The 27,114-nt window shown below is 47.4% G+C and overlaps 1 protein-coding gene across 4 annotated transcripts in view; it reads right to left on the bottom strand.

Annotated features, from left to right (window-relative positions):
- Positions 1–642: 642 nt before the first annotated feature.
- Positions 643–27,114, bottom strand: part of LIFR (LIF receptor subunit alpha) — a 111,038-nt gene continuing 84,566 nt past the window's right edge. For 3 of the 4 annotated variants that reach the window (XM_059694908.1, XM_059694909.1, XM_059694910.1), the window contains 11 exons: positions 25,747–25,892; positions 24,376–24,538; positions 22,305–22,375; positions 20,253–20,466; positions 16,952–17,131; positions 15,272–15,373; positions 14,342–14,509; positions 10,462–10,623; positions 9,758–9,851; positions 7,824–7,902; positions 643–7,475 (listed from right to left, as the gene is read on the bottom strand). In XM_059694908.1, the coding sequence (XP_059550891.1) occupies positions 6,852–7,475; positions 7,824–7,902; positions 9,758–9,851; positions 10,462–10,623; positions 14,342–14,509; positions 15,272–15,373; positions 16,952–17,131; positions 20,253–20,466; positions 22,305–22,375; positions 24,376–24,538; positions 25,747–25,892 (2,003 nt within the window). In that variant the 3' untranslated portion in view covers positions 643–6,851. The remainder of the gene's footprint in view (positions 7,476–7,823; positions 7,903–9,757; positions 9,852–10,461; positions 10,624–14,341; positions 14,510–15,271; positions 15,374–16,951; positions 17,132–20,252; positions 20,467–22,304; positions 22,376–24,375; positions 24,539–25,746; positions 25,893–27,114) is intronic. The other variant, XR_009452710.1, reaches the window with a different exon arrangement.

The raw sequence follows: 27,114 nt of genomic DNA, 5'->3' as shown, positions 1-27,114 counted from the left end.
TCATTCGAGGACCATACAAAATTATTGACTTAAAAATTAGCCTGCTGCATTTGGTCAAACACTTAATTAACTCACCCCTAATGCCTCTGCAGGTCCAGACCAACTATTTCTCAGTCCTTATATGGCTCAGGGGCCGGACGTTCCCCACCCCTGCTCTACGTAAGCCCAGGCTATGTAGGAATACTTAATTTCTCCCCTATGAAGTTCTATTTAAGATCAATTCATACTTTAAAATTACTGAGGTTCTGCTGAGTCAATGGCTGTACTTCCAAATTCAACAACTTGCAATAAAAGTTTTGTGTATTCCTAGAATCTCCAGAAATGTTTGTTTATCCTCATAGGAAATTAATTAAAAATCATATTTTAAGGACCAGGATTTATTTGATAATGTCAGATTCCCACTATTTGATTATTGTTATGCTAGCTTCCCTGGTAAATAGAATATAGATTTAATGAAGTATACAAAGATTTACATCAATGGCATAGCAATTTAGTGACTGCCCTATGCGACTATTTTGTAATCACTATAATTCTTAAGGGATGGAACCAAAAGTATTAAAGCAGAAGCCACTTTTCCTAAGTGCTTAACCCAAGAAGAAAACAAAACAAAACAAAACAAAACAATGCCCACATCTGTCAGTGTAAGTTGTAAGAAAATATATTTATTTTTTCCATGACAATACTATGATAAAATTGTTAAATACATGCATGTTTTAAAAACAGACATAAGTAACATCTTTAAGAGTTAACAGCCAAGCGTACTAGTTTTACATTTAAGGTCTCTTAGTAATAGGTTACTTATATTCTATGTTCTTGCTATAACCATGTTCTCCAAAACATATGGAAACTAAATTCTGAAATTATACAATATAAAATGACCAAATTTTTCCATTCTAACACCACATAATCTCCAAATTATCACAAGGCAGAAAATACTTGTTACCTTTGTAAGTGGAGTTGTTTTATTCCACATTGAACTCAGGATTTTGCGAGTTTGAGTGAGTCACACAAATGTCCTACAACCTGCAGTTTGCTTCCTGTATACGTATGTAAATGTTTCTCCTTATATGACTAAGCATGATCTTAGATACAGAACATCATGACTGATCATTCAGGTAAAAAAAAGAGAGAGAGAGAGAGAGAAACAAAAGGTCGGTAGTGGTAACATTTCAAGAAATGAAGAAGGGAACAGGTTTAGATTTGCAGCCTCTCCCTCTTTCAGCTACATTTGCACACACCTGACTGAACAAAAATTAGTAAACAGCTGCTAGTATTTATAAAAAAAAAAAGAAGATATTTAACATACATCCCTTTTGAAAAAACACTCATTCTACAAAGAACCTTATAAAAAACAAAAACTTATATCTGTTCACAGTATGTGTATTTTGTAAACAGTCATTCACTATAATGCGATTTTGAAAGTAGAAATGGCGATTTCCTAGCACTTTCAGAACTTATGGCCAGCTAATGAAAGAGAATAAAAAGTAACAACATTCCTATGGTACCATCTCAAATCTGGGATCTCTCTCTACCCAGGCCAATCTTTTCAAGCGATTCTAAATTGAAATGTTTTTTTTAAAGGCCATGTTCTTTTTTGGGGAAAATAATGTGATAAAAACAATTCTCAGGCATCATACCCTACCCACCTTTCCACAACAATAAATGGAGTAAGATTTCTTTTTGTGTGTTGCCTTTTACTCATAATGTGTCCACACTTTTCCTAAACATTATGTAGGGGGAAAAAACTAAATAGGAGGATATACCGTAAGTAATGGAGAAGAGTAGTTGGAATTAAACTGGGGGCAGACTATTTGAAAAAAATTTATGAAAATTATTCAGTATTGTTTTTTATGATCAGTTGCACATGTCACAATACTAAAGTCAAACCTAAACACTAACTTGTTCACATTTAAACCAAAAATTGTATTACCACGCACAAATCTTTTGTGTGTTTTTTATAATACATCCCTGGAATGCTTAGGAAAAATAGTTAGTTCAGAAACTGAAAGTTAACCATTTAAGAGGGAGTAATTATACAGGGAAGTACATTTTAAATGTATATAAGGGAGGTCCAAGAGGGTATATGGGGGGGATAAATGGTGATGGAAATAGCATAATAAAATAAAGGGGAAGAATAAATGTATATAAGGAATTCAATAATTTTAAGTGAGCAATTCAATCAGGTGTAAAAGTATTTTTTGCTTAAGTGCAGCAGCATAAGGTCTATGTGGTTATTTTTATTTGTAAAAGTTCTGATTGGCTACTGCAAAGGCAATCTTAGGAGATAAATATACAAGTGTAATAAAATCAATTCCCCTATCAATTAAATATTAATTTTTCCATTCACATCTCTTAGTTTTTACTGTATTGAGTTATAGCAACCAAAAAGTAATGTAAGTTACTACTGCTTTGTAATTGGTTAATATTCCATCAGTTACAGTTACTTAAGAGCTTTTAAATTTTTTGTTTCTATGGTTCTTCAGCTAGGCACTTGCACATAAAAACATTCAGAGGGGTTCCTTCTTAAAACACTACTTTTAATTTCCATTAAAGTGTTGCACCGTTAGAATTTGTCTTGCATAGGTAAACTCTTTATAACCAGGACACTTATAATCCAAGATATTAACATTCTTCATACAGGGAGGAACAAGCACTACTTAAGGTTAAAAAGAACAGAATCCTGTCCTAACTCTGTATCATCATTAAATGGATTTGGATATATTCTAGATCAAACCACATCCCCTAAAGTTTTATCACACACCATAAAGCCTGACATACGGGTTGTTGTTCTTATTCCTCATACTGGCACCGATAATCCCCTGGGCACGCAATCCATGAAAATAGAAACAGACTAACATCAAACCAAGTACTTTTCAATGATATTCTAAGGTCATGTCTAAAAGATGCATTTCTAGTGAGGGTGGACACAAATCCTTGTGTGAAAAATGTTCTTTAAAAAGATGGGCATGGTGCCAAAGAAACTTTTGTTTCAGCAGAAAATACCAGTTTAAAATAAATGCTGCAAAGAAATAGTTTATCAACAGAATGAGTGCTTATTTAATCAATTAAGCTGCACGTCAGTGTATTGTTGGTTTGCTGGAACACATGCTGGTGGGTACAAACACGTCCCAAGTCGCATACCCATCAGATACAAAGGAACTGGGAACACTTAGGATGAGGGGTCAATGAGCTATCTGGTGAACGTGTGCCTGAGTCTTTCCCACGTTGTCAAACTGTGGAGCCACGTCTAAAGCACTGAATCTTCAAGCCAAGAATCTCAGATCTACACGTTACACCTTGATATAATGCTGCCCTTCAGGAAAACTCTAGAAACTGCACAGTCTGGGATGGGACTCAGTCAATGAAAAATTATTTACAAAACTTCCACAATGTGCCTCGTCTTTGAAGTTAGCTAATGAGCCCACATGTTACTCTTGAGATGCCCAATTTTACACTTTCACAGTAAAAGATTTCATAAAAGACATAGACTTTAACAGAAAACAGCAAAAATTACTTTACATAAGCAAAAAGTCTTCTCAGATCATGTGCCTGAGCAGTAGAAAATTCTGATAGCATTTTCTGCATAATGACATGGTAGGGAGTACTTTAATTTCAAAATACCATCAAATTGACTTCAAATTCCTTTTGGGAGAAAATATTCCTTAGTCTCCTTTACTGAACTATATCTAATTACTCAAATACAGAAAGGACAGTAATGTTCTTTAATATGGATGGTATGAAGACAATTAAGAAATTATAGGACAAATATTCTGCAAGAATACAAGTTTTAAGAGTGTGGCTTTTGCCACAGAAAAAGTTTAGGATTGCATGTTCTTCTCCATGGAATCCTCAGATCCATGAGCCGGGAAAGCAATGCTGGTATGGAGAGTGAGGCTGACCCTTCTGCCCTTGAACTTTTCTGTGAATGTCTGCTTCCGGGTCTGAGCTGCAGGCACACAGCACCTCTGTCATCTGAGCTCACAGACACCCAACTCAACGATCCAGGGTCTCAGGACCACAGTCTCAAACCCAGGCTTCTACAAGCTCAACACACTTAACCCTTATACATGGGTCTACTCCATGCACTACATCATGTTAAAAAAAAAAAGGTCCATCTAATGTTAAAAGCCTAAGTCTTCTAAGAGTGTTTTTATATTGAGTAGTGTTGACTTAAGGGGGCCACTCACAAGACAAATCCCGTCACAATGACCACCAGGGTCTCCCTTCCTCGTGAGGGAAGCTGGACTTGAACTTGGCTGTGAGAGATGTCGAAGTGTGTTCTGTAGGCAGCATTCTTCAACAACACAGTGGACACAGCTCGTGGACAGAGGGAAAGGAAGCGGGAGCCCCAGCGCTAGTCACCCTTAGCCAGACAAACGGATCGTTAGTTAGAAGGGCACTGAGTCCAGACGGTCACAGCTGAGACACATCAGTATCAGTGACCGAGCTCACACAATCTCTGCTGATCTTTTCCCATGATCTCAGTTTAGTGTAGTCTCTAGACCAGCCGTGGGCAAACTACGGCCTGCGGGCCGGATCTGGCCCATTCGGCTGTTCTATCCGGCCCGCGGAGCCTAAAAGAGCAGAGGGTTCTCTTGCTCTCCCCTCCGCTCCTTCACCAGCAGCAGTGTTAACATGTATTAGTTCACACAAACACTCCATCCATGCTTTTGTTCCGGCCCTCCGGTCCAGTTTAAGAACCCATTGTGGCCCTCGAGTCAAAAAGTTTGCCCACCCCTGCTCTAGACCAATGAACTCCCACCTTAGACAACACTGATCCAACTTAAAGAGATGAAGGGAAGGGCCTATGGGTTTCTGTGGGGGATGAGGCAGGATCCCGTTGGGAACAAGCAGTATTGTGATGATGAGCTTTGGGGGGGGGGGGGGGGGGCAGGTCTGTCTCGGTGAACGTTAAGGGCAGGAGTCCAACCAAGCTAACTCTGTTAGGGATGTTCTAATTTTGATACCTGTCTCATTGATGAAAACTCTATGAACTATTACATAGTTTAAATATTCTAGTGCAGGGGTCCTCAAACTACGGCCCGCGGGCCACATGCGGCCCGCCGAAAACATTTATCCGGCCTGCCGGGTGTTTTTGCCGCTGCTGTGTGCATAGGAATTTGTTCATAGTTTTTTTTTTAAAACTATAGTCCGGCCCTCCAATGGTCTGAGGGACAGTGAACTGGCCCCGTTTAAAAAGTTTGAGGACCCCTGTTCTAGTGTTATGTACACAATTCTATTTTGTTCCAAATGTCCACATACCGTGGAAGCTCAATCCCAGCAGATAACATCAGGATTCACACACAGAGCACCTACACAGATCTTGCCCTTTGTCGCCCTGTGGCTTTTTTCCACAACATGGTTTTTATAAAGATACATTATGAGCTAGAAAACCCCCAAACTGATGCATTATGTACAGATACATTACAGAACCTCTGGTGAGAGAAAAAACAAAACAGGCATATCTTGACTTAAGATATTTCAAAATTTTAACTACTCTTAAGTATCAAAAGACAAAATACATAGACCACCCGAGGGCAGGAACAAAATAAGATACACTTTGTAGTTTTTCATCTGCTTTTCTGAGAACCAAATCCAATCCAGACATCACCTGTGAACACCACGGGCAGAGGCTGCCCTGGGGAGCGTGCCACGCGGCTGTAACACAGGGGTGCCCATCGACTCACATGGATCTTGTGACATTTCACCTAAGAGAGCCCTTGAGTAACTGTCCCTGTAAGAAGCATGATCTTTTTAGTTTATCTTTTTAAAAATGGAGGCCTGGATCGAACAGTCTGGACTGATGATCACATAAGAGAGAGGAACGGCTAAGAGGCGTGATCAGAAGGAACATCGGCTCCGAGGTGTCACAGCTGCTGCCTGGTGACCCAGGAGAACCCGAAGCCATTACAACCGCACAGAGAGCGAATGCCGCGAGACCCTGCGCAGAAGTTGTCTCAAACAGAAAATCACCGCAATCGTATGTTTATGGGTAATATTGAATTTGCTCATAGATTTATGCAACTGACACTGTGGAACAAAAAATAACCCAAATTAAAACAACAATAACAACTTAGATCTCGTCTTAGGAATTTAAGTTTTAAATACTAGGCAATCAAGTGTGATATGAAGAGCTAGCAGAAAAGTTAAAAAAATAACGGAGAGGTTGGAGAATCCCTCCAGAGGCAGGAAAGACGATTCTGACTCGGGCTGCTCAGTGTCGTGCTCCTGTTCCAAGTTTGTACCCCTGAGAAAACTGTGTGATTGATACCCATTATACAGTAGGCACAGCGATCAGCACGCTGATCGATCAAAACACTAACCAGCTGTCGCTACATGAAACAATTACATTAACTTCTGTAAGTGCTGTGGAGAGCGGAGGAGAAGTGTTAAAGGTTTTCAGACCTGTGCTTGGTTTTCATCCAGGACGGAGTGAATGTCAGGCAAACCCACGGCCTCTGTGGCTCTGACGTCCCTTTGCCTGCAAACCTGCGTGCAATTCCGTCAAGTGTGCACGTGAGAAAACCACAGGCGGCAGAACAGGGGGCGGTGGCCGCGGGACTTGTTTTGCACGTATGGACCGGGCAGCGTTCGGCTTGAAATACTTCTGGGAGGGAGAGAAAGGGAGAATTCTTTGGCTCAAATCACAAACAGCTCCAGACCTTGGGCTGCGTCTCTGCGTGACTCTGCCGTGGCGTGTAGATTACACGGAAAGCAGAGGACACTGCCGTGTGACACGCGTGGTGGGGCCCACCTCGCTGACAACACTTCACAGGACCCCCCGGGGTGCCCGGGCCCACGGGGCCGCACCGGCCATGAGAGCTTATGAGATGGCGGACGGCAGTGACATGTTAATCGTTTGGTTTGTTCTGGAAAAAGTTTGTGAAGGACCATCCTCCTCCGTTGGATCGCGGAGAGTCCTCGTCCTTCGGGGGGATCAGGAACTGTCGGGAGTTGATGGAGCACGGGCTCCCGAAAGACACGACGTCGCTGTTGCTGTCCGTGGACCGGGGGGAATCCGGGGACACCAAGGTCCAGGCGTTCACATTGGCCTGAGGCCTGTAACCCGCCGTCTTCTCCAAGTCCCCTTCTGCGGCGGCCTCGTCCCCGGCAGCGGTCACGGGGAGGTGCATCTGGGGCTTGTAGCCGCCCCCCGCCCCCGGGTCCGCGTCCTGCTCCGCCTCCGGCTTGGCCTGCGGCTGGTACATGGACTGCACGTCGATGTACACGACCTGGGCAGTGCCCCCGGCTTCCTCCGCTCCTGGGTTCGGTATTTCTTCCTCGATGACGGGGGGACAGTAGGACACGGCCAGGTGGCTTTCGGGCTCCGCCTCGGAGCCGTCCGGGGGACGCTCGGCCACGGGAGAAATGATCTCTGTATCCTCTATTTTAGGAACTGCCGTTCGAGTTTCCAGAACCTCGACGCTATTCGGGGTACAGGGATTCATTTCCAATGTTTTCAGGGCGCTGCTTCCCTGGAAATCAATTTTAAGGCAGAGATTAAAGACAGAACCAAAACTCCCTCAAAAAGCCACATTATTCCATCTATTTTTTCACATCTGCGTCCTGCAGTGCCTATTGGAGCAAAGCTAATTTTGTCCCTCCATATCGATGTTATTCTTGCGATGAACAGCAGTGGGAAAAGAGTATGATACCAATGATTTAAAAATAATTATCGCAGAAATTCAGCAGATGGTAGAGCCCTTTATTTTTTCCATCTCTTTGACTTAGAATGACATTTGCATGTTAAAAATTTTCATAAAAGACTAAAAATACCAAAAGCCAGTACTTCAAAGATAAATGTAAAATAAATACAGGATTACCTCACAGACAGCCTTCTGAAACTGTAATGCTTTACAGTTTTCGGGATTAGGAATATCAGGGTAGAAGGTCTCTTTTATCCTTTAAATAAAGAACAATTAAGTATATTTAATAATTATAAGGTTAGCGATTAGACAACCAATAGTTAATACATCATGAGGATTACTGTGACATTTCACAAGAATACTGTAATGGACATGAGATAAAAATGTGGGATCAGCCCTGGCTGGTTTGGCTCAATGGATAGAGCACTGGCCTGTGGACTGGAGGTTCCTGGGTTTGATTCCGGTCAAGGGCACATGTCCGGGTTGTGGGCTCGATCCCCAGTCTGGGGCATGCCGGAGGCAGCCAATCAATGATTGTCTCTCATCATTGATATTTGCCTCTCTCTCCCTCTCCCTTCCTCCCTGAAATCAATAAAAAATATATATATATTTTAAAAAGTGGGATCATTTTTAGTGTGATCACTAGAACTTTCCACACGATGCACTGAGAGGCTCCACTTTTAATATACAAACACCTACTTCTATTCCCAGAACTACAATAGCTCATGTCTCTTATGAAAACGGCAAGCGCAGAATTAAAACGTGGCTGTGCAAATGTGGCTGTGCTAGCAGGTCAAAAGCAAAGCACAGGCCTTGCTCACGTAAACCAAATGTTCGTGCCGCAACTGCACAGCCTGCATCACGCAGCCTCCCCCGCTCCTAAGGGCTCGGACTGCGAGCCTGAGAGAGAAGGTTCTGGACTGTGTGAGAGAGAAAGGCTGTTCCTCTTGAGCACAAAGTAAACACAGACACAAGAAAGACTTGGTGCCATACCCTACCTGCAGCCATTCAAAGGGGCTTTATTATTCAAAATTCCTGCAGGAAAAGAACTGTTAATGCAAAACTGAAATGCTCTCACGTCAAAGTCAAACTCTCCCCTTTAGCTTTTTTTTTTAATACTGAAATCAGTTTTATGGAGTGATGTTGGATCATGAGAATGTGGTTATTACTAAGAAGATAGGGCAGGCATTCTACAGATTTCAGACCTTACTATTTTGATTTATAAACCAGGATTGCTAGGATAAATTCTTGCCTTTGTCATAAACGGGGGTATTTTCAAGGCCAGTGAGGACAGTCGATGCATGAACACCACCATTTGCCCCAGCGCAGCCCACGGTGGACCTTGCCAGCTGACCACCGGGCGCTCTGCCTCGCCTCGCCTCGCCTTGCCTACTGCCATTCACCCAGACACATCGTTCCTCTCGCTTTCTCCAGATGGTCAACTTCCTTCCAGTTCCTGGGTCCTCAGAGGAGTCCTTTTCTCTGCCTGGAGCCTCCTTTCCCCTCCGCACCCTTCGGGGCTCTGCCAGATGGACTCCGCAGGGAGCCCTGGCAGCCCCCTGCGGTGATGGGGCCTCCTGCTGTTCTCAGGGCACCCACGACCCTGCCGTGCCCGCCCTCTGTGGGCATGAATCTGCTGGGTGGTTATGGGTTTAATGCCTGGCGCCCCCTACACTCTCAGTCCACACATTTACTTAGTTTACCACTATTTCCACCCTCACGTGGGAGGAGGCATCCATGTCCGTTGACTAAATGAATAAATGACCAGATTTTCTAAACAGATCACTAGACAAGTCAGATCTTAACCATTAAGCTACATTTAATCTTGCATAAAACTATTGTCAGATTTAAGCCTGCAAAGATTTCTTTTGAGTATAAATACTATTACTCTAAATTATCAGGAAACACATTAGGGGAAACATTTGTGCTTTTACCTTATTAATTTTTAAACCTTTAAATCGTATGCCAAACTCTTACCCAACATTCGATCCAACATTAATTCTGATGAAAACAAGTATTTCTTTTTACTAACTAGCTTCAACTGAAAAAATGTACTTATTTGTTAAACATAAACTACACAAAAGAGCAAAAGTAAACGCAGGTGCCATTACCATTCTCGCTTCCGGTAACAAAGGACACTGGTCACCACCCCGACAATGACCGCCACGGCCACGGGGATGAGGATGGCGATGATTAGCCCCACGGCTGGAAAGAGAATGTTGCAAATATTAAAACCCCCGCTTCCAGGATGGAGTCTAGAACACATTTATATCAGAAAATATTTAAGTGGGTAGCTGAGAAGAAAGAAGTCCCGCCTGCTCCAGGAACACTGACACTACTCGAGCATAACCTTCGAGCAGGTGAACAGTTCCTACCCTCGCACTTCAGTTCTTCCGAGCAGGGTTTCTCAGCCTCGGCCCTACTGACACTGCGGGCCAGGTGTTTCTGCACCGTGTGTGTCTGTGTGCCGGGGGAAGGCCGCTGTGTACACGGTAGGAAGTTTAGCAGCATCGCTATGGTCCTCACCCCTAGCTCTCCGAAGTGCCAGCAGACATTGCCAGGTGTCCCCAGGGAGGCAAAAGGCCCCCCCCAGTTGAGAACCACAAGCTCACGGTCATTTACGTAAGCGAGTGTGTGACCTCCAAAGTAACGAGAATAAATCCGAAGTCCTCTCAGGGTCTTTTAACCTGCCGTGCACCCACTGGAAAAATGCCATCAGTGGGAACCTTAGATAAGGGGATCCCCAATAAACACGAATCGCTGGAAACACTGTGCCTGCAAGTGTGGCAAGCCCCTCCCGGCACGGCACACTCACAGTTCTCCTTGGTCACCACGAACATGCCCTTCTCGGGGCCCAGGCCGCCGTCCGTGTAGGCGCGCAGGACCAGGTGGTAGCTGGTTTTGCCTTGAAGGTCAGCGATCCGCAGGGTCTTCTGGGAGATGTCGGTGATGTTCTTAACTTTCACGTCGGAACGGCCTGTTTTTAAAGCAAAGAAGACTGTGATCATCTCTGTGCATTTTAAACGCGTGGGCACCACAGCTGTCGCACCGCGTCCCCGGGAGCTGAGTCCAGCGGCGGCCCCTCTGCAGGCCTGGGACCGGGGAGCCAGCCGAGCCACGGCCACGCTCCACCTCTGCCGCCGAGTAGCCACGTGAACTGGACCTTTTATTTAAGCCCCCTGAACCTGAGCGTCTCCAACCGTGAAACGGAGTATCCGGCCTTATCCGGCGAGGCCGTGGGAGGCTCTCACACACACGTCGCCCGGAATGACGCCCGGCACGTGGAAGGCGGTGACTACAAGTCCCTCTCTTTCTGCCGCGAAGAGCATGAAACACCACGGGCAGGCCCACCGGGGCGGGGGCCGCGGTCACTCCCTCTGGCCCTGCCTGTGCGTTGAGACCAGAGGCAGCGAGGGTACAAATCAGTGGAGACGGCTCCAAACCACCCAGAAACAGAGGCTTCCCAATGAGGCACCAGTGAGGCGGCCTCTGAGTCATTTCAGAAAGTAAAGAATTGTTGAAAGGGCTTCGCCAGCACACGGAGATGCGTAACCCACAGACACAGACAACAGTGTGGTGCTGGCCAGAGGGAGGGGGCGGGGGCTGCGTGGAGGCGGGCAGAGGGGGAAACATGGGGACATCTGTAACAGCGTCAACAGTAAAAACAAAGGGAAAAAGAAAAGAACTGTTTAAACTATCATTTTTTAAATCTCAACCAAAACAACACAAGACACTAGTTTTAAAAAATTAAATCATATTATAGAGCTAAGAACCAAAAAGCAGCCGTTCCCTGCCAGCTCCTGCCCCCACCCCCCACCCACACCCACTTTAGAATCATGTTACCAGTTTCCTTGGATATTGGTTGTGTGGGACCATGCAGAAAACTGTGGTCCAACCATTTCAAAACGAACTTCGATGGGCAGGGCCTGATTTTCAAATTTTGGAATTATCTACCCATGTCCCACAGGTAGACGCTTAGCTCGCTCTCACCACTACCCCTCTGCCCCCAACCCCACATCATTCATCCAGAAACATCAACACGTTTGGCACAGCTGGTGTTTCCATCACTGTGGTCATATAAACGTGGATTAGCGCTAAGACGCGTTTTGGTATGACGTTTCCTGTCTTGCTTTTCTGTTGTTATAACTGCTTTTTACCCTTATTTGCTTGCTGTACCAATTCCTAATTCCTCCTACATCCTCCAATGAATATTCAATACAACTTTCCGCGTGGTCCAATACAACCAAGGCCCAGGATCATGGCCCTTCCCCAGCCCTGGACTGGCCTCCCCGCTTCCGTCTGCTGCCCCCCAGGCTACTCCTCCCAGAGCCTCCGCCCTGGACTGGACTCCCCGGCCCACTATGTCCTCACAGGTACACGGGTGTGGCAGCTTCCTGACAGAGGGTGCATGCGGGAAGGAAGCGTGCGGGCCTGCATGTCTGAAATGCCTCCATTCTGCTCACATACTGGTTGGTAGATGGCTGAGCACAGAATTTCAGGCTGAAAATAATTTTCACTCAGCATTTTGAAGACACAGCTGTGATACCTTCTAGGACAGTGATGGCGAACCTTTTGAGCTCGGCGTGTCAGCATTTTGAAAAACCCTAACTGAACTCTGGTGCCGTGTCACATAGAGAAATTTTTTGATATTTGCAACCATAGTAAAACAAAGACTTATATTTTTGATATTTATTTTATATACTTAAATGCCATTTAACAAAGAAAAATCAACCAAAAAAATGAGTTCGCGTGTCACCTCTGACCCGCGTGTCATAGGTTCGCCATCACTGCTCTAGAATCTGGTGCGTTGTGGAGAGTCTGGGGCCAGCTTAGTTCTGAGGGCGTTCTGACCAGTCTTCTGATTTTTCCGTTAGTTCTTTCTAATACACACAGTAGAACTCAATGGCCCCCAGGCAGCTTTGTTCTGCTTTAAATGACTGCTTGCCCACCTGGAACCCGTTCCCTCCGATTTCTTCTGGTTCCTGTCTTTCATGAGAGGAGCTTTCTCAGCCACCTGGTCACCCCTGGCGGCGACCCCCGCTCCAGAGTCACTAACAGGCCACGAAGGCCCAGTGCGCGTGGGTGGGTTCCCTGGGTGGCGGGCCTCACTGACTCCTGGTCGGGAATGACCAGGCTTTTCCCTGGGACGGTCCCTCAACTATCAGCATCTGTTATGTTCTCCACCAGGAACCATTTGCCTTTCCCAAAGGAAGCGCCTCTAATCCCGTGCCAGAGAACACAGGCCCAGAGACGTCCTGTTAGCTGGGTGGGAAGGCGGAGGAGGGAGGGTCGTGCCGTTACTAAGGTGTCTCCTCTCCCTGTCCCATCCCATCTGGAGGCTCTTGGTTCAGTTTTTCCAAAAAACACCCCTCCTGTCTTCAGGCAGGGAAGAGGCATTCATAGCAGCCACATGAAGCAGGCGGAGGGCTTGGGTTCTAACTGCTCCTCACGCAGACTTTCCATCATCCCCCGATGTCCAGCCCAGATCCATCCTGACATTCGCTCTGATCCTGGCCCCTCAGGATGAATCCAGTGATTTCTCAGTGACGCTGACTGCCCCCTGGATCCCACCGCTCCCGCCCAACAGCCCCAATGTCCAACTCCTCTCTCCTGGTGCTCTCCCACCTCTCTAGTGCTCTTCGTCTCTGTGGCTTTATGCGTTCTGGTTGTTGTTTGTTCCTGTCTTACTCTAATTTCACCGACCAATCCACCGTGTCGCACTGGAAGTCTAGCTGCTAGAATTCTAACTGGCTCAAGTGTAAAATTTCTGAGCATTTGAGGAAAATTACACCAGACTCTAATGTCCGTAGAATTTGGTAGTTAGGGGTTCCCTCCTTCAGGGGCCACTCTGAAGGCTCAGGAAATGCAGGCTCGGTGACGGGGAGGCGCAGTTAACGCAGCAGGCCGGTCGGCGTCTCCACGCGCGGACGCCCTTCTCTACCTGTCAGACCAGCACTGAATAATTCAAGTGGCTTCTTTCCGGGGAGAGGTCATTAAGGGAAATGGAAGCCCTCCAACAGATCAGATGATCCGCTTGAGTAATGTGGCTACGAATCAGAAACATCTGACTCCCACAGAAATATAAGGTAGGGAAAAGCCAGAAGCCGTCATCAATATTTCTGTAGTTGCAAGTCTGGGAGTTCTGAGTTCTCTAAATCCTTCGGGCATGCACTTACCAGGTGTCAAGGGTTGGCTGTATTTTTAAGATCTAATGGATACACTCGTCCCCAGTCGAGGCCATTAAGTTTCTCAGTTCATTGGGGCCGTGGCTGTGAGGGTGGCTGTTTGTCAGAAAACAAAGGAGGCTCCGAAGCTATTCTTTGGGTTCCTGAGTTTTCCTCCTCCATTATTATAAGTTCAGGAAGACTGTTTTTTGTTTGTTTTGTTTTTGTAAGTGACCTTCATAAGATGCTATGGTATGGATCATGCCAAACTAGTAGGAGATGGGGCTTAGAGTCCAAGGTTTCAGAATAAATAACTTGAATAATTTCTGAAAGACCGCACACTTCATGTATCATGTGCTTCCAATCTTAAAATTCTCATGTTCATAAAATGACTGCATTTTCACTTCCCCGTTTTTCAGAGCGTTTTGGGAACCAGCGTTAAAGCAAGAAGCAGCACTTTCCTCCCTCCGTTATTTGTAGTGAATGAAGAGCTTCTGGGAAGCACTGCTGTCACGTCAGTGATGAACTTACCCGACTCCAAGCCTCTCATCTTCGAGGTGTCTCTCTCTCCTTTTTCAAAGTAAAACACATATCCTCTTAGGAAGCCTCTGAGCTCCTCCACGGGTATATCTTCCCACTTCACGAGGATCGAATCTGCAGACGTGTCCTCCACGGTGAAATTCGGTGCAACGGTTGGAGCTGGAAAAGGAGACGGTCAACAGCTGAGGGAGAGGTCACTAACACAGAGTAAGACATCAACGGATAATGTGTTTCCAGCCTCAAAAAGAGCTAAGTTTGCCCTCGCCGGCTTGGCTCAGTGGATAGAGCGTCGGTCTGTGGACTGAGGGTCCCAGGTTCAATTCCCCTCAAGGGCACATGCCTTGGTTGAGGGCTCGATCCCCAGTAGGGGGGTGTGCAGGAGGCAGCCGATCAATGGTTCTTTTTCATCGTTGATGTTTCTCTCTCCCTCTCTCTTCCTCTCTGAAATCAATACAAGTATATTTTTTAAAAAAGAGCTACAGTTCAAATGAAAAGGTTATTTCCTATTTAATCATAGACGTTCACAGATATTACTACATACCCTTTGGCTGTGAAGCTAGCAACCAAACATGCAAAGGTAGAACTTGCTATCTAGGGAAGCAACCTACACAAAATCTCTAAGTGGCTACTCAAATAGATTCCATTCATATTTTCCCCTTTGTTAATGGTCTGGCATAAGTTAATAGCTGTTTAAATCTGTAGAACTACAAAGTAAGTAATTTTGAAATAAGATTTTTTTCAATGACAATAAATTTATGAAATACAAACACTAAATGAATAAGTAATCATAATTTTAAATGTATCACACAAATTATTTTTTCTTCCTTGAACTAAACCTCCCAATTTAATCTACTTTTAGAATCCAACTGTTGTCGATTCATGTTACCTTGACCTCTAAGAAAACATACCCATTTAACTTACCCAATTCTTCTACATATCCAATCACAGAGCGCAGCAACTGGTAGCCGTGGTTTCTGCACCCGTACAGGAAGAAGTGGTACCGCACGCCTGGGCGAAACTGATCTGTAGGAGGGACACAATTGCCATGAATATCTATTTTAGAAATATCAGACATATAACAGCTTCCTCTGAGACGGCCGAAGCAAATTTTAAACACACGCTTTTTTAATACATCCATATTTTCAAAATTGGTAAATATTCAGAGAGGAAACTGACAAAACAAATTAAATTCACTTTTATTGTAATGAACACTTCAGCATTATAACGTATCACCTTGAAGAGGGGAAAACATGGTGATCGAGGCTTTGATTTTGTTCCTTAAAACCAGGCAATGGCAGGCTGAATCCGCACTGGGTGACCTTGGGCAAGAGACATAACTCCTCTCCACCCAGTAGGGCCTCGGCTCCTCTGCCTACTGGCTGGAAGGCGCTCCTCCTCTCCCCACAGGTGTCAGCCTCACTTCCGTCCAGGCACGGCATCTACAGCGGTGCCTCTCCACGTCACTCCACCCCCATCCCTCCCGAGAACCCTCCAGGCCCAGGTGGGGACAATGGAGGACAGCGCAGACACCAGTGTGAGAGGCCCCGGAGCTGCCTGTGGGGGAAACTCGAGGGGAGGCCCAGGGAAGGGGTGGGTGCAGCCAGCACGCTGCGGGGTGCGGGGAGAAACGATAACGGAGCCACCATCCCTGCCCTGGCCAATCTGCACCGGAAGCAGCTTGGCTGCCTTCCAAGTAGACCCGGAACCTGATCGGACCCCACAGGTGGTCATCTAACAAAGGCGTCTCATCCCCACCATCTGACAGTGACAGGGAGCGAGGGGAACAGCCAGCACCGCTTGCTCTCCAACCACAGGAGCAGGGGAGGGCCAGCCGCGGGGAAGGGCGGCTCCACCACAGGCTGCCGGTTCCAGGCCCCCTGGGTAGCGACACAGCCCTGGTCAGCTACTCGGAAGGAACAGCGAGGGTGGGAGAGGGCACTCATTCCCAAGGACAAGGTCACCCAGTGCCCCGGGGCTAGTCCAGGCCGCAGGGCCTCCAGGGCAGCGCACCAGAGGCTCGGTGGGGCTGGTTAGCGGTCAGGGAGCTGGCCCCGCCCATGTGCCCGCTGCCACACCGAGTGCCCTTGATGGACGTCAGGCAAAGTGGTCATGTGGGTGCAGGGCCTTCAGGCTCGGCATCTCCCTGACCTTGGTACCCGGGCCCTGGGCAAACACGGGCAATGACACTGCGTGTGGCCCCACTCCTCACAGTTCCGTAGCCTCCTCCGTGAGCATCTCCCGTGTTAACCCTTCCACGCACGCTTAGGGCTGCTCCACTCTCCATTTCATACCAGTGCCAGGACTGGCTCCTTCTCCTACTCACTGTGTTCAATTCAATGTTGATGCCGATAGATAGTGCTGTGGTGAGCATTCTCAGCTGTGAATCTGTGCTGCTCTGTTTCTTAAAATAAACTCCTAGACTAGTCATTCCTAGATCGAGGGATCTGAACCCTTTCACACACACATGCCCCAAAGCACCTTCCAGAAAAGCTGACCAGCCCACGCCTGCCCAGCGGGGAGAGAGACGGGTCCCTGCACTGCACCAGCCGCCCCCGGGCTGCTCTCCCGACCCTGCCCCCGGGGCGCCCTCGGAGCACGCACCCGACTCGATGACGGCCTCGGTGCTGTCGGCGGGGACCTTCTTCCAGTCCATGAGGCAGGGCTGCGGCTGCGATGTGTTGCACCACTTAATGACGTAGTCGCAGGTCATGTTGGGGTCGTAGTTCCACGTGAGGAGGATCCCGTTCCCCATTCCCACTGTCTGCTCTACTTTGAGATCATCTTCAACGACAAAGGAGGACATTTTGCTGATGTGACGAATAATAACGTAAGGCAAAACCTCATGAAAGTGGGCGAGAGTTAGAGAAATTACTTCCCTGCAGAGAAATTTTAGAATAGGGCTCCGGCCAGGTAAACCATTAGTAAAATGTGGGAGTGTGGCTCTGCTATTTTTGTTGTAACTATGGCAGTCACCTGTGCATACAGATGAACTCAGCAGCTGAAACAAAGGAATGAAAAAGCAGTAGGATCAGGAGGCGAGGTGGTGGGGCCAGGACACGAAGATGGAGGGCCAGGGCCGGGAAGGCTCAGGCAGAGGGAGTAGTGAGGGCACTGGAGGGGACAGCAGGCTGGACGGGGCAGGGCGCGAGTGGGCAGTCTAGGCTGCGCCCTTCCTCTTGTCACCCCTGTGGGTGCGAGCTCCGTGGCAGCTGGGCCAAGCCTGCAACCCCAGCCTGGGCAGAGCACACAGAGCAGGGAGGGAGCGCACAGCAGGAGGCAGGTGTGGCTGCACCAGCCTGTCTCTTCGTTCCTGGGAGACTTCCCCCTCCTCCACATGGACCGCAGGGGCTGTTAGGCAGGGAGAGGAGTCTGCTGCAATGGTTTGGGATGAACAGCTGTGGGATGGGATGGCCAGTGTGAACCCAGAGGGGCAGAAACCTAAATTGTCATTCATGAAGCAACCACTCCTGAACACAGGCAACAGTCTGGCTTAGAATAGAGAAGACTTCGGGCATTAACAGCTTTGGCTCAGTGAGATTAAAGGCCCGCGACGTCAGCCTGTGCTGTGCCGCAGGCCTGCATTCGGGGACCCTCGGGGACACAGGCTGCTCCCGGAGGTCAGGAGCCAGAGCTGAGGGCCAGGTGCTGTGGGCTCTGTAGGTCACTGTCCTCTGGAGACACATGGAAAAGGTAACAATATCGATCCTGCATTAGAAGGTAACCCGGCTACTGCCCATTATTGAGAGCAATGAAGTACCCAAGTCAGTGGTCATCTGCCTCGGGGCTGTTCACACATCCCCCTCTCTCTTTTTCTGCCGCCACCCTCTCCGGGGCATGGGTGTGTGTGGACAGCCAGGTGAGCACTGACACTGGGCCTGGTGGGTGTGGACAGCCAGGTGTGCACTGACACTGGGCCTGGTGGGTGTGGAACAGGTATGCACTGGCACTGGGCCTGGTGGGTGTGGACAGCCAGGTGTGCACTGACACTGGGCCTGGTGGGTGTGGAGCAGGTGAGCACTGACACTGGGCCTGGTTGGTGTGGAGCAGGTGAGCACTGGCACTGGGCCTGGTGGGTGTGGAGCAGGTGTGCACTGACACTGGGCCTGGTGGGTGTGGAGCAGGTGAGCACTGACACTGGGCCTGGTGGGTGTGGAGCAGGTGTGCACTGACACTGGGCCTGGTGGGTGTGGACAGCCAGGTGTGCACTGACACTGGGCCTGGTGGGTGTGGAACAGGTGTGCACTGACACTGGGCCTGGTGGGTGTGGACAGCCAGGTGTGCACTGACACTGGGCCTGGTGGGTGTGGAGCAGGTGTGCACCGACGCTGGGCCTGGTTGGTGTGGACAGCCAGGTGTGCACTGACACTGGGCCTGGTGGGTGTGGACAGTCAGGTGTGCACTGACACTGGGCCTGGTTGGTGTGGACAGCCAGGTGTGCACTGACACTGGGCCTGGTGGGTGTGGAGCAGGTGTGCACTGACACTGGGCCTGGTGGGTGTGGACAGTCAGGTGTGCACTGACACTGGGCCTGGTTGGTGTGGACAGCCAGGTGTGCACTGACACTGGGCCTGGTGGGTGTGGAGCAGGTGTGCACTGACACTGGGCCTGGTGGGTGTGGACAGCCAGGTGTGCACTGACACTGGGCCTGGTGGGTGTTTGTGTCTCTGAAACATGCTTTGCTCCCCCTTCCCTCCTTCTGATTCCCCTGCGATCCACTCAAACACAGAACCAGTTCAGTAACAAGCGATAAGACTGCCTCAAGCCAGAAGTGAAAGGATACTGAGAGGGCCCTGCCTGGACCCATCTGTCTTCCTTCGGGAGTGGGTGGTCAGAGAAGATGCCCCACATTGGGGCAGAACAGGGGGGGTGGGGTGACCAGAAGAGGAGCTGATTCCAAGCAGAGGTGACGTGGTATATGAACTCCCCACTCGGAAAGCTGCTGAGGTGGCTGAGGAGGAATGGCCCACTCACTGCTAACCATAAAGCTTAAAGGAAGGCATTAAGCAATTTAAAAATTACACCGAATTTTTTATAAGTTTATACTGAAGGTCTGATTTAGGCTTATCAATAAGGGATTCCTATTAAAAGAATATCTTATCAACAAAGCTGCAATTTAAACTGAGTATCTTTTGCTTGGCTGGTGTGGCTCAGTGGTTGAGCTTTGGCCCATGCACCAAGAGGGTTCAACTCCTGGCCAAGGCACATGACCGGGTTTCAAGCACAGTCCCCAGTCGGGGGCATGCAGGAGGCGGCCGACTGATGTTTCTTATTAATGGTTCTACCTCACCCTCTCCCTTCCTCTCTCTCTGAAAACAATAAAAACATATTTACACTGATTATCTTTTCCTGCCTGACAGGAAATAGCCTAGCTGACATAGAATCAACTCCCGTGGTGTTGGGGAGGTAAATAAAAAATAGTATCTGAATAAACAGTTAAAGCATTTCTTCCGAAGAGTAACACCCACGACTGTACCCCTCCAACATGATGCGTTAGAGCAGTGGTCGACAAACTGCGGCTCGCGAGCCACATGTGGCTCTTTGGCCCCTTGAGTGTGGCTCTTCCTAAGCCTTAGGAGTACCCCAATTAAGTTAATAACAATGTACCAACCTATATAGTTTAAGTTTAAAAAATTTGGCTCTCAAAAGAAATTTCAATCGTTGTACTGTTGATATTTGGCCCTGTTGACTAATGAGTTTGCCGACCACTGCGTTAGAGTAACAGGCACAGTAGTTCCTGTCTATGCACAGATGCGTCAAGGTGCGACTCACGACTGGGGTCTCAGTGAGCAGTGTTCCCGTCTGTTCCTCCTCCTATACCAGCAGCAGGACGAGAGCAAGCCACCCCTTCCAAATACTTCGCTCCAGTTTCCGTTCTCGGGCATCACATTCCCTACGCACTCACCGTTCGGAATTTCCATGCTGGCTATTCTGGAAGGCGGCGATGAGCCCACGGAGTTTTTTGCCACCACACTGATGATGTAGTCATGTCTGTCCAGTTGTATTTCTGCCTTGTGTTGAGGGTCAGGGATCTCCGAGAGGGACTGTGTTTTCTCCTCCGACGAACAGGATACGTTATAGAAGAGTATTTTCCCATTAGCTTCATTAACGGGTAAAGGCTATGAAAAACAGAAAAATACTTTATGACAAAGCCCTGAAAAACTGACCATCGAGTCCAACCTGAACACTACACAGTCACGACACGATAACGTCAGAAAAGATGATGCTGTTACGAACAGTGTAACATCCACGAAGACCTGGGCAAAGGTGAGCAGTAGGAGCACACAAAACTGTAAAAATTAAGTACATGAAAAACAACATTCAGCCCGGCCACTGTGGCTCAGGGGCTGAGTGTGGACCTATGAACCAAGAGGCCACGGTTCCATTCCTGCTCAGGGCACATGTCTGGGCTGCGGGCTCAGCCCCCAGTAGGGGGCATGCAGGAGGCAGCCGCTCAATGATTCTCTCTCAGCACTGATGTTTCTCTCTCTCCCTCTCCCTTCCTCTCTGAAATCAATAAAGATATAATTTAAGAAAACCTATTTAACCTCACATTTTTCAGAAGCAAACCACGAGGTTCCAAGAAGCACTGCTCTAAATGAAATCAAAACATTAACAGTATGGCACCGTGGCTTTTTAAACATTCACTGTTTTCTCACTTTAAGGTGGTACGTGCTCATTACAGAAAATGTATGTTGTTTCCTTCTGGCCACCCGGCCCTTGGACCTTCCATCTCCTCCGCTGGCTCTGCCTGCTTTGCTGGCTGTATATGCTGCCACCTCCCCGGTCCCACCCCGCCCCTTTCCACCGGCACACCTCCCCAGGGATCCCACTTATACGGGGCTGCGTGAAGGAGTTTCATTCTTGTCCTGTTGTTTATTAACTGCTGTGTTATTTTCCTACCCCCCCCCCCCCCCCACATGCCACTAGGCTCTGTCTCCAGCTCCCGTCTCTCCCCGAGTCAGAGCCTTACTTCCAACCACCACCCGCTGGGCTCCCCTCGGACAGCCCAGTGACACATGTTTGGAAACCTCAACATGTCCCAAACAACGTAATTTCCAGCCAAATATGGCAGAACAATTAACCTCGTGGCTGCAGTTAGTCTGAATCACTTCAACATTTTTAATCCTCGGTTAAACAGTCATCTAGTTTGAACAATTTTCCGAACTTCGCCCACACTGGAGTAACTTGGGCAATCGCTACCATGACTGTGAGACCCGACAGGCCGCCGCGGGTGGCTAAGGGGACGCAAGTCCCATCCAGACGATCTCAGAGCAACGGGACTTCTATGCTCAGGCCTCACCCCTCAAAGCTGTAGTGATGTCAAGGTTTTGCAAAAACAATCTTGTTCTCCTTTCCACAACAAAATTCACTATTTAAAGGAATCTGGTTATGAAATCTGGTATAGAAAAACAATTGTGTTTTTAATGTTCATAAATCAGATAAAAACTATAGCAACAAAAATGTGCGCTCTACTAGGGAAAAACAGTAAAATAGAATGCAATTCGTATTTTATCTAAAATTTTACAAAACTAGTTTACCTGTCATTATTATGACACAATTTATTTAAGGGAAACAAATTACATATAAAATCTATTTTAAAAATTGATTTCCTAGTCATCAAAGAAAAATACAACACAAATAATCAGGACTCTAACTTGTCGCGTCTGGCTTTGTTTCTGACTAGAGTGAGAGGGACGGAATCCATGAAACCCTCAGGTCTTTTACAGGCCTCGTAAGGTGACAGCACAGAACGCTGAGATCTGAGACCCTCACTAAAGTGGCGGGGGTGCAGCAGCGAGGAGGAGTCGGGGGCTAGGAGCCCGGCTACGTCCTCAGCTGTTCTGCAGGTCTGAGGAATCCTGCCTGGCTCCCCGAGGCCCCGGGACCCTGTGGAAGTCAGGTGGTTTACCATAACCAAGTCACATAAATATTCAAGGGAACACGAGACAGTTACCTTCCAATATATTATTAAATTCTTCCCGTCAGAGCGCCACTCTCTCCAAGTGTCCGGTCCCTTGGAAGGAACTAGGAAAGAGATGGAAAAGTTAGTATGTGAGGATGCTACTTCGTCAGCTGATGTAAATAATTGAGATGGTGGTGCTTGAAGTCTGTTTCTAGGCTTCTGGAATTCTCGGTAAGAATGGGAAGCACACTCAGTGGCTTCCACCTGAAAATGAAGACGGAAATGCTCTCAACCCCGACAAAACACCAGGCCCCTCAGCATGGTAACAACCCCCCTCACGGCTGTCAGTGCCGGGTAGGGTCCTCCTCTGTCCAGTCGGCCGTGGCCACACACTGGCTTCCTGGCTGCCTTCAGACCTGCAGAGGACGCCTGCCCCGGCTCCCTGACTTTCTCGCCCTCCCTTCCCCTGAGAAACCACCAGGCTGGCTCACTCACCCAGGGTCACCTTGTTCCCGAGGTCCCGCCCGGCCACCCTATTTAAGATGGCAGCTCCCCTCCCCACCACCCCGTCTTCATTCCTCAGCCCCCTTCCTAGGTTTTATTTTTCCCTGTGGCACTCACTACCACCCGGCATACTAATACACAATAAAAGTAATGATTTCTAAATCTCTACCCTCTAGATCCCCTGGGCAGACATTGCTGTTCTACTGCTGCTCTGTCCCTGGAGACCAGAACAATTCCGGACACACAGGTGGGGGACCAACAGGTATTTGTCAAGTGATGAATGGCGTCACCTCAATGAAGCATAAACAAAATGCTCCTGCCTTCTGGCTGCAACAGCTCATCAACCGAAGACAAAGCTTTGCCTGTGGGGGCTGCTCCTGCCCTGTGGGTCCCTCCCCACCCACACCGTATCAGGGCTGGCTGGTGTGACCAACAGGGAACCACAGACGTGAAGGTATGTCCCTGCTGCGGCCAGGTCATCAGGAGGTTGTGGAGACGGCCTTGTTCTCTCGATGACCACTAAGTCCAGGGCAGCCGGCTGCCACCTCGGCCGAAACCAGCAGCCCCGTGGGAGGAACGCAGGCTCCTGCCCGCAGCCCTGGGAGAGAACCGCCTGGAGCAGACCCTCTGGCCCTCATCAAGCCCGAGGCCCCCACCCACGGGGTGAGTGGTCTCCGGAGAGATGCTCAGCGAAGCTGCTCCGGAGTCTCTGACCAGGACACTCACTCACTGTGAGACAGGAAATGTTTGCTGCGTTAAAGCAGAGTGCTGGGGGTAACTGGTCACACAGCAATAGATGCTCTGGACTCATGCATAGGATTCGATTCTGATGATCCCAGTGAGTCTTACACACACCGCAAAGCCCCTCTCCTCTCCCAGCCTTCGTGTGGAGACACAACATCCGATGAGCAGCCATCACTTTTTGTTTTACTGTTTGTCCAATTTGGGAGGAGGAGTTTTATACTCCCTCTATTACAAAATGCAAGTAAAGAATGTGCTATCTCTTGATGCATGATTCCTGAAAACCACACCTATTTCTATTTTCTGTTTTAAAGCCGGCAACTGGGGTTCAGGGGTTGAATCTTATTCTGTCTTTGGGGATCATAGTCAGAAAACCAGTTACCTGATTGCATAGCTGTGCTGCTCTAGGTGTAGCTGTGGAAACTAAAGTTGGAGACCTTAGCCCCAGCCATTTCTCAGGCCTAGGTCAGCAATAAAAATTCCAACAAATTCTCTCCATTAACACTTGTTTTTACTAAAAAAGGCAATCTAGATCACGAACAGGAGGAAAGTGTGTGAGGAAAATCTCGCCACGATATCCCCACGGTTCCAAGTGTGGTTTCCTACCCATCACTCTAACATAGACATGACTTGCAGGGAGGGTAGCCTGGTCCTTACACACAGCACATGCCCAGCATTTCCCATATCGTCACGAAACCTTAAAGACCATCATTCAAAATGTTTGTATAATATTTTACCAGCAGGTGTTATATAATTACACAATCTGTCTACCCACTCTCCTGTTTTCAGTCACTTTGGTGACATTTTTCTCTAAAAGCAGTTGTAGCATGTCAGGGACCATAGTAATAATTAACCATAAATCATTCTGTTAACTTACTGGCTTCTGTGGTTAAATATTGTTTTTCATTGCTCCACTTGCTCCATTTCCAGAAAGTTTCACTAGAACAACGAATCCGAAAAGCATACACAGTGTACGGACTTAACTTGTCCACAGCAATGAGGTAATTTGAATTGTCTACTCCTTTGATTGTGACAGTCCGCTATTAGAAAACAAACAATAGGTGCACATGAAATATCACCTGTATATAAATACATATACATATACATATACATATACATACACACACACACATACACATGCTTTTTAAAAATAAGAAAGCCTCCCTAATTTGTAACCAATTGACTGAACAGCCACATGAGTTTGCCTCTCTCAGATCATCCCCTATCATATTTTAATTTGTAGATAAATGCCAAGTCAGTGAAATTAAGCTCTGCAATAGCAATAAACAAAACGGAGGTGTCTTGTATCCAAATATTGAATCTAATGAATAATGGTCAGTTAAATTATGCAGAGAGGAGAACATAAGTTTGGTAAATCAACGGCTAGTGGTGATGCAGTAAACCTTAGTATACTTGGGTGATTTAAGGTGACCTTGAGGGTTGCACATGTCATTCAGGTGTATTTGGAAGCTTCTGGAAGCATGCTTCAGCTTAGCCCTGTTTTTCAATATGGCACTTAGCACCTCTAGTCTGGTGCTTAACCTGCAGACTATTCAACAAATATTTAAACTAAATAAAATTAAAAGGAAGCCATCCAAAACAAATTCGAGGATCTGCACACCCCGGGGAAGCCTGGGATCTCCTGGTTACTTACTCCAAAGGAGCTTTCAGAGTTACCGCTTGCAGTGCAACTAAGGACAGTCTAGAGATCATTAGTAAGTTTCCAAATGAATTTTTAAGTATGATATCATTTATTTTGGACGTTACCACCAATTACAAGGTGGTGCCGTATAAAAGTCAACCTGAGTATTTAAAATGTATTAAGAAGTCATGTTGAGCCTTATAATAACCGATTATAACTTGCTCTTGCAGCTGCACTTAGCGGTTTTAAAATCACATCTTCTCTCCGGTGCCAATTAGTCCATTATCTGATGCTAAAGGTTACAGCAGAAGCCACTCGCTAATTCACAAATTTGTTGAGCACCAGCTACACGCCAGGTGCTACACTAGACCCAGAAACAATCTGAGTAAAAGTCAAACTTACGCTCCGTAGTAGCCAGTATTATAGTTGTTTCCAAGTGCCACACACAATGCTGTCATTACACTCATACATAATATCGTGGTTCTTAGTAAATCTCTGTACTCAATACTCAGAGCTTATGCATATAAACTTACTTAGTTATTTTTGAAAATGAAGTATTTTATCAATAATAACCTCTAAGGAAGTTTGCAGGAGAATCTTACTCACCAATTCCCGTACTGAATTAGCTTTGTTAATTTCCACTTGACATAACAGTTTAATCTTTGCAAAGTTGCCTGGTAAATGCCAGGAAAGTGTGACAGCTGTTGAATTAATATCCTTCACTCTGACTGAGGTAGGAGTACGAGGGTAAACTGTAAATACAATTTTTAAAGATGAATGACTTTAACAGCTATTTTCTAACATGACAAATGAGAATCAAGGACAATAAAGACCAAGGGAGGTACTGTTAGTGTCGATCAACAACATTCTGCTCAGTGTTTGTGAAATACGCAAACCTTGCTGCTTCACTGCAGACCATGTGCCAACATTTTTTAAGAACCGACCTCGCTCAGGTTCCTGAACTGGTGTCAGGAATACTAAACGGTGGTCAGAGCACCGTCTCTACCTGCAAGGAACCCCTGACTTACGTTGGGGGGGGGGGGGACAACGACAAACCCAAAGAAAGAAAGTGAACAGGAGGACAGATGCTAAATTCTAAATGTGGGCCACACATACTAAGCACCACAGGAATTTAGACATAAACGTGGTCAGGGGAATCCTACAGTGAAGACGGGACTGGGGATGAGGCTGGAAAGAAGAATCAGACTAAAGCTGGCAAAACGAACGCAGGAAAGCATTTCAGGTGGGGGTCCTGGCACAGCGGAGCAAAGCGCGTGCCGCGCTGGTGACCACGCTCGCCCCGGGCTGACGGCGGGGAAGACTCAGGTGGTGAATAAGGCTGAGAGGGCAGAGGGCAGACAGCTACACACACGCTGTCAAGTACAAAATGTAGCCATCGCGTCCTTAGGTAAAATAGGGACATAAGAAAGATGCTGGGAGGAAATAGCTGATGAAGGTGATTTACATGTAACCAACAAGGCAGCAGGACCACGGCCCATCACTGGCCAGGCTGTACCAGAGGGCGTCGGGTTTAAGCCCCTCTCCGCGTCTGTTAATCCCCGTGCTGCAGAGCCCGGCACGGCTGGTGCGCATGGAATGACCATGGGGATGAAGGCTGAAGTGCTGGGCCATATTTTATCTCTATTTTAAGCTACAGACTCAAAGGATTGGCAAAATTTAAGAAGTCATCAGCAGTGAAAAGGAGTGAACTATTCACTGATCCATATACCTTGGATGGATCTTAAGGATATTACCCTTAGTAAAAAACGCCAAGCTCCACAGGTTACATGCGGCACGGTTCCACTCACATGACACTCTCAAAATGACCACACAACAGAAATGAAGAGCAGATCGGCTGCTGCCCAGGGACAGGGATGTGAAAGCGTGTGTGTGTGTGTGGATGAGGGTGGTGTGAAAGGGACAGCATGAGGAAGTGCCTTCATGGTGACAGCAGTCTTTACTGTGTTGGCTCCA

The sequence above is a fragment of the Myotis daubentonii genome, chromosome 4 (assembly GCF_963259705.1).
Source record: "Myotis daubentonii chromosome 4, mMyoDau2.1, whole genome shotgun sequence".
Classification (NCBI taxonomy): domain Eukaryota; kingdom Metazoa; phylum Chordata; class Mammalia; order Chiroptera; family Vespertilionidae; genus Myotis; species Myotis daubentonii.
This window is presented reverse-complemented; position numbering and strand designations above follow the sequence as displayed.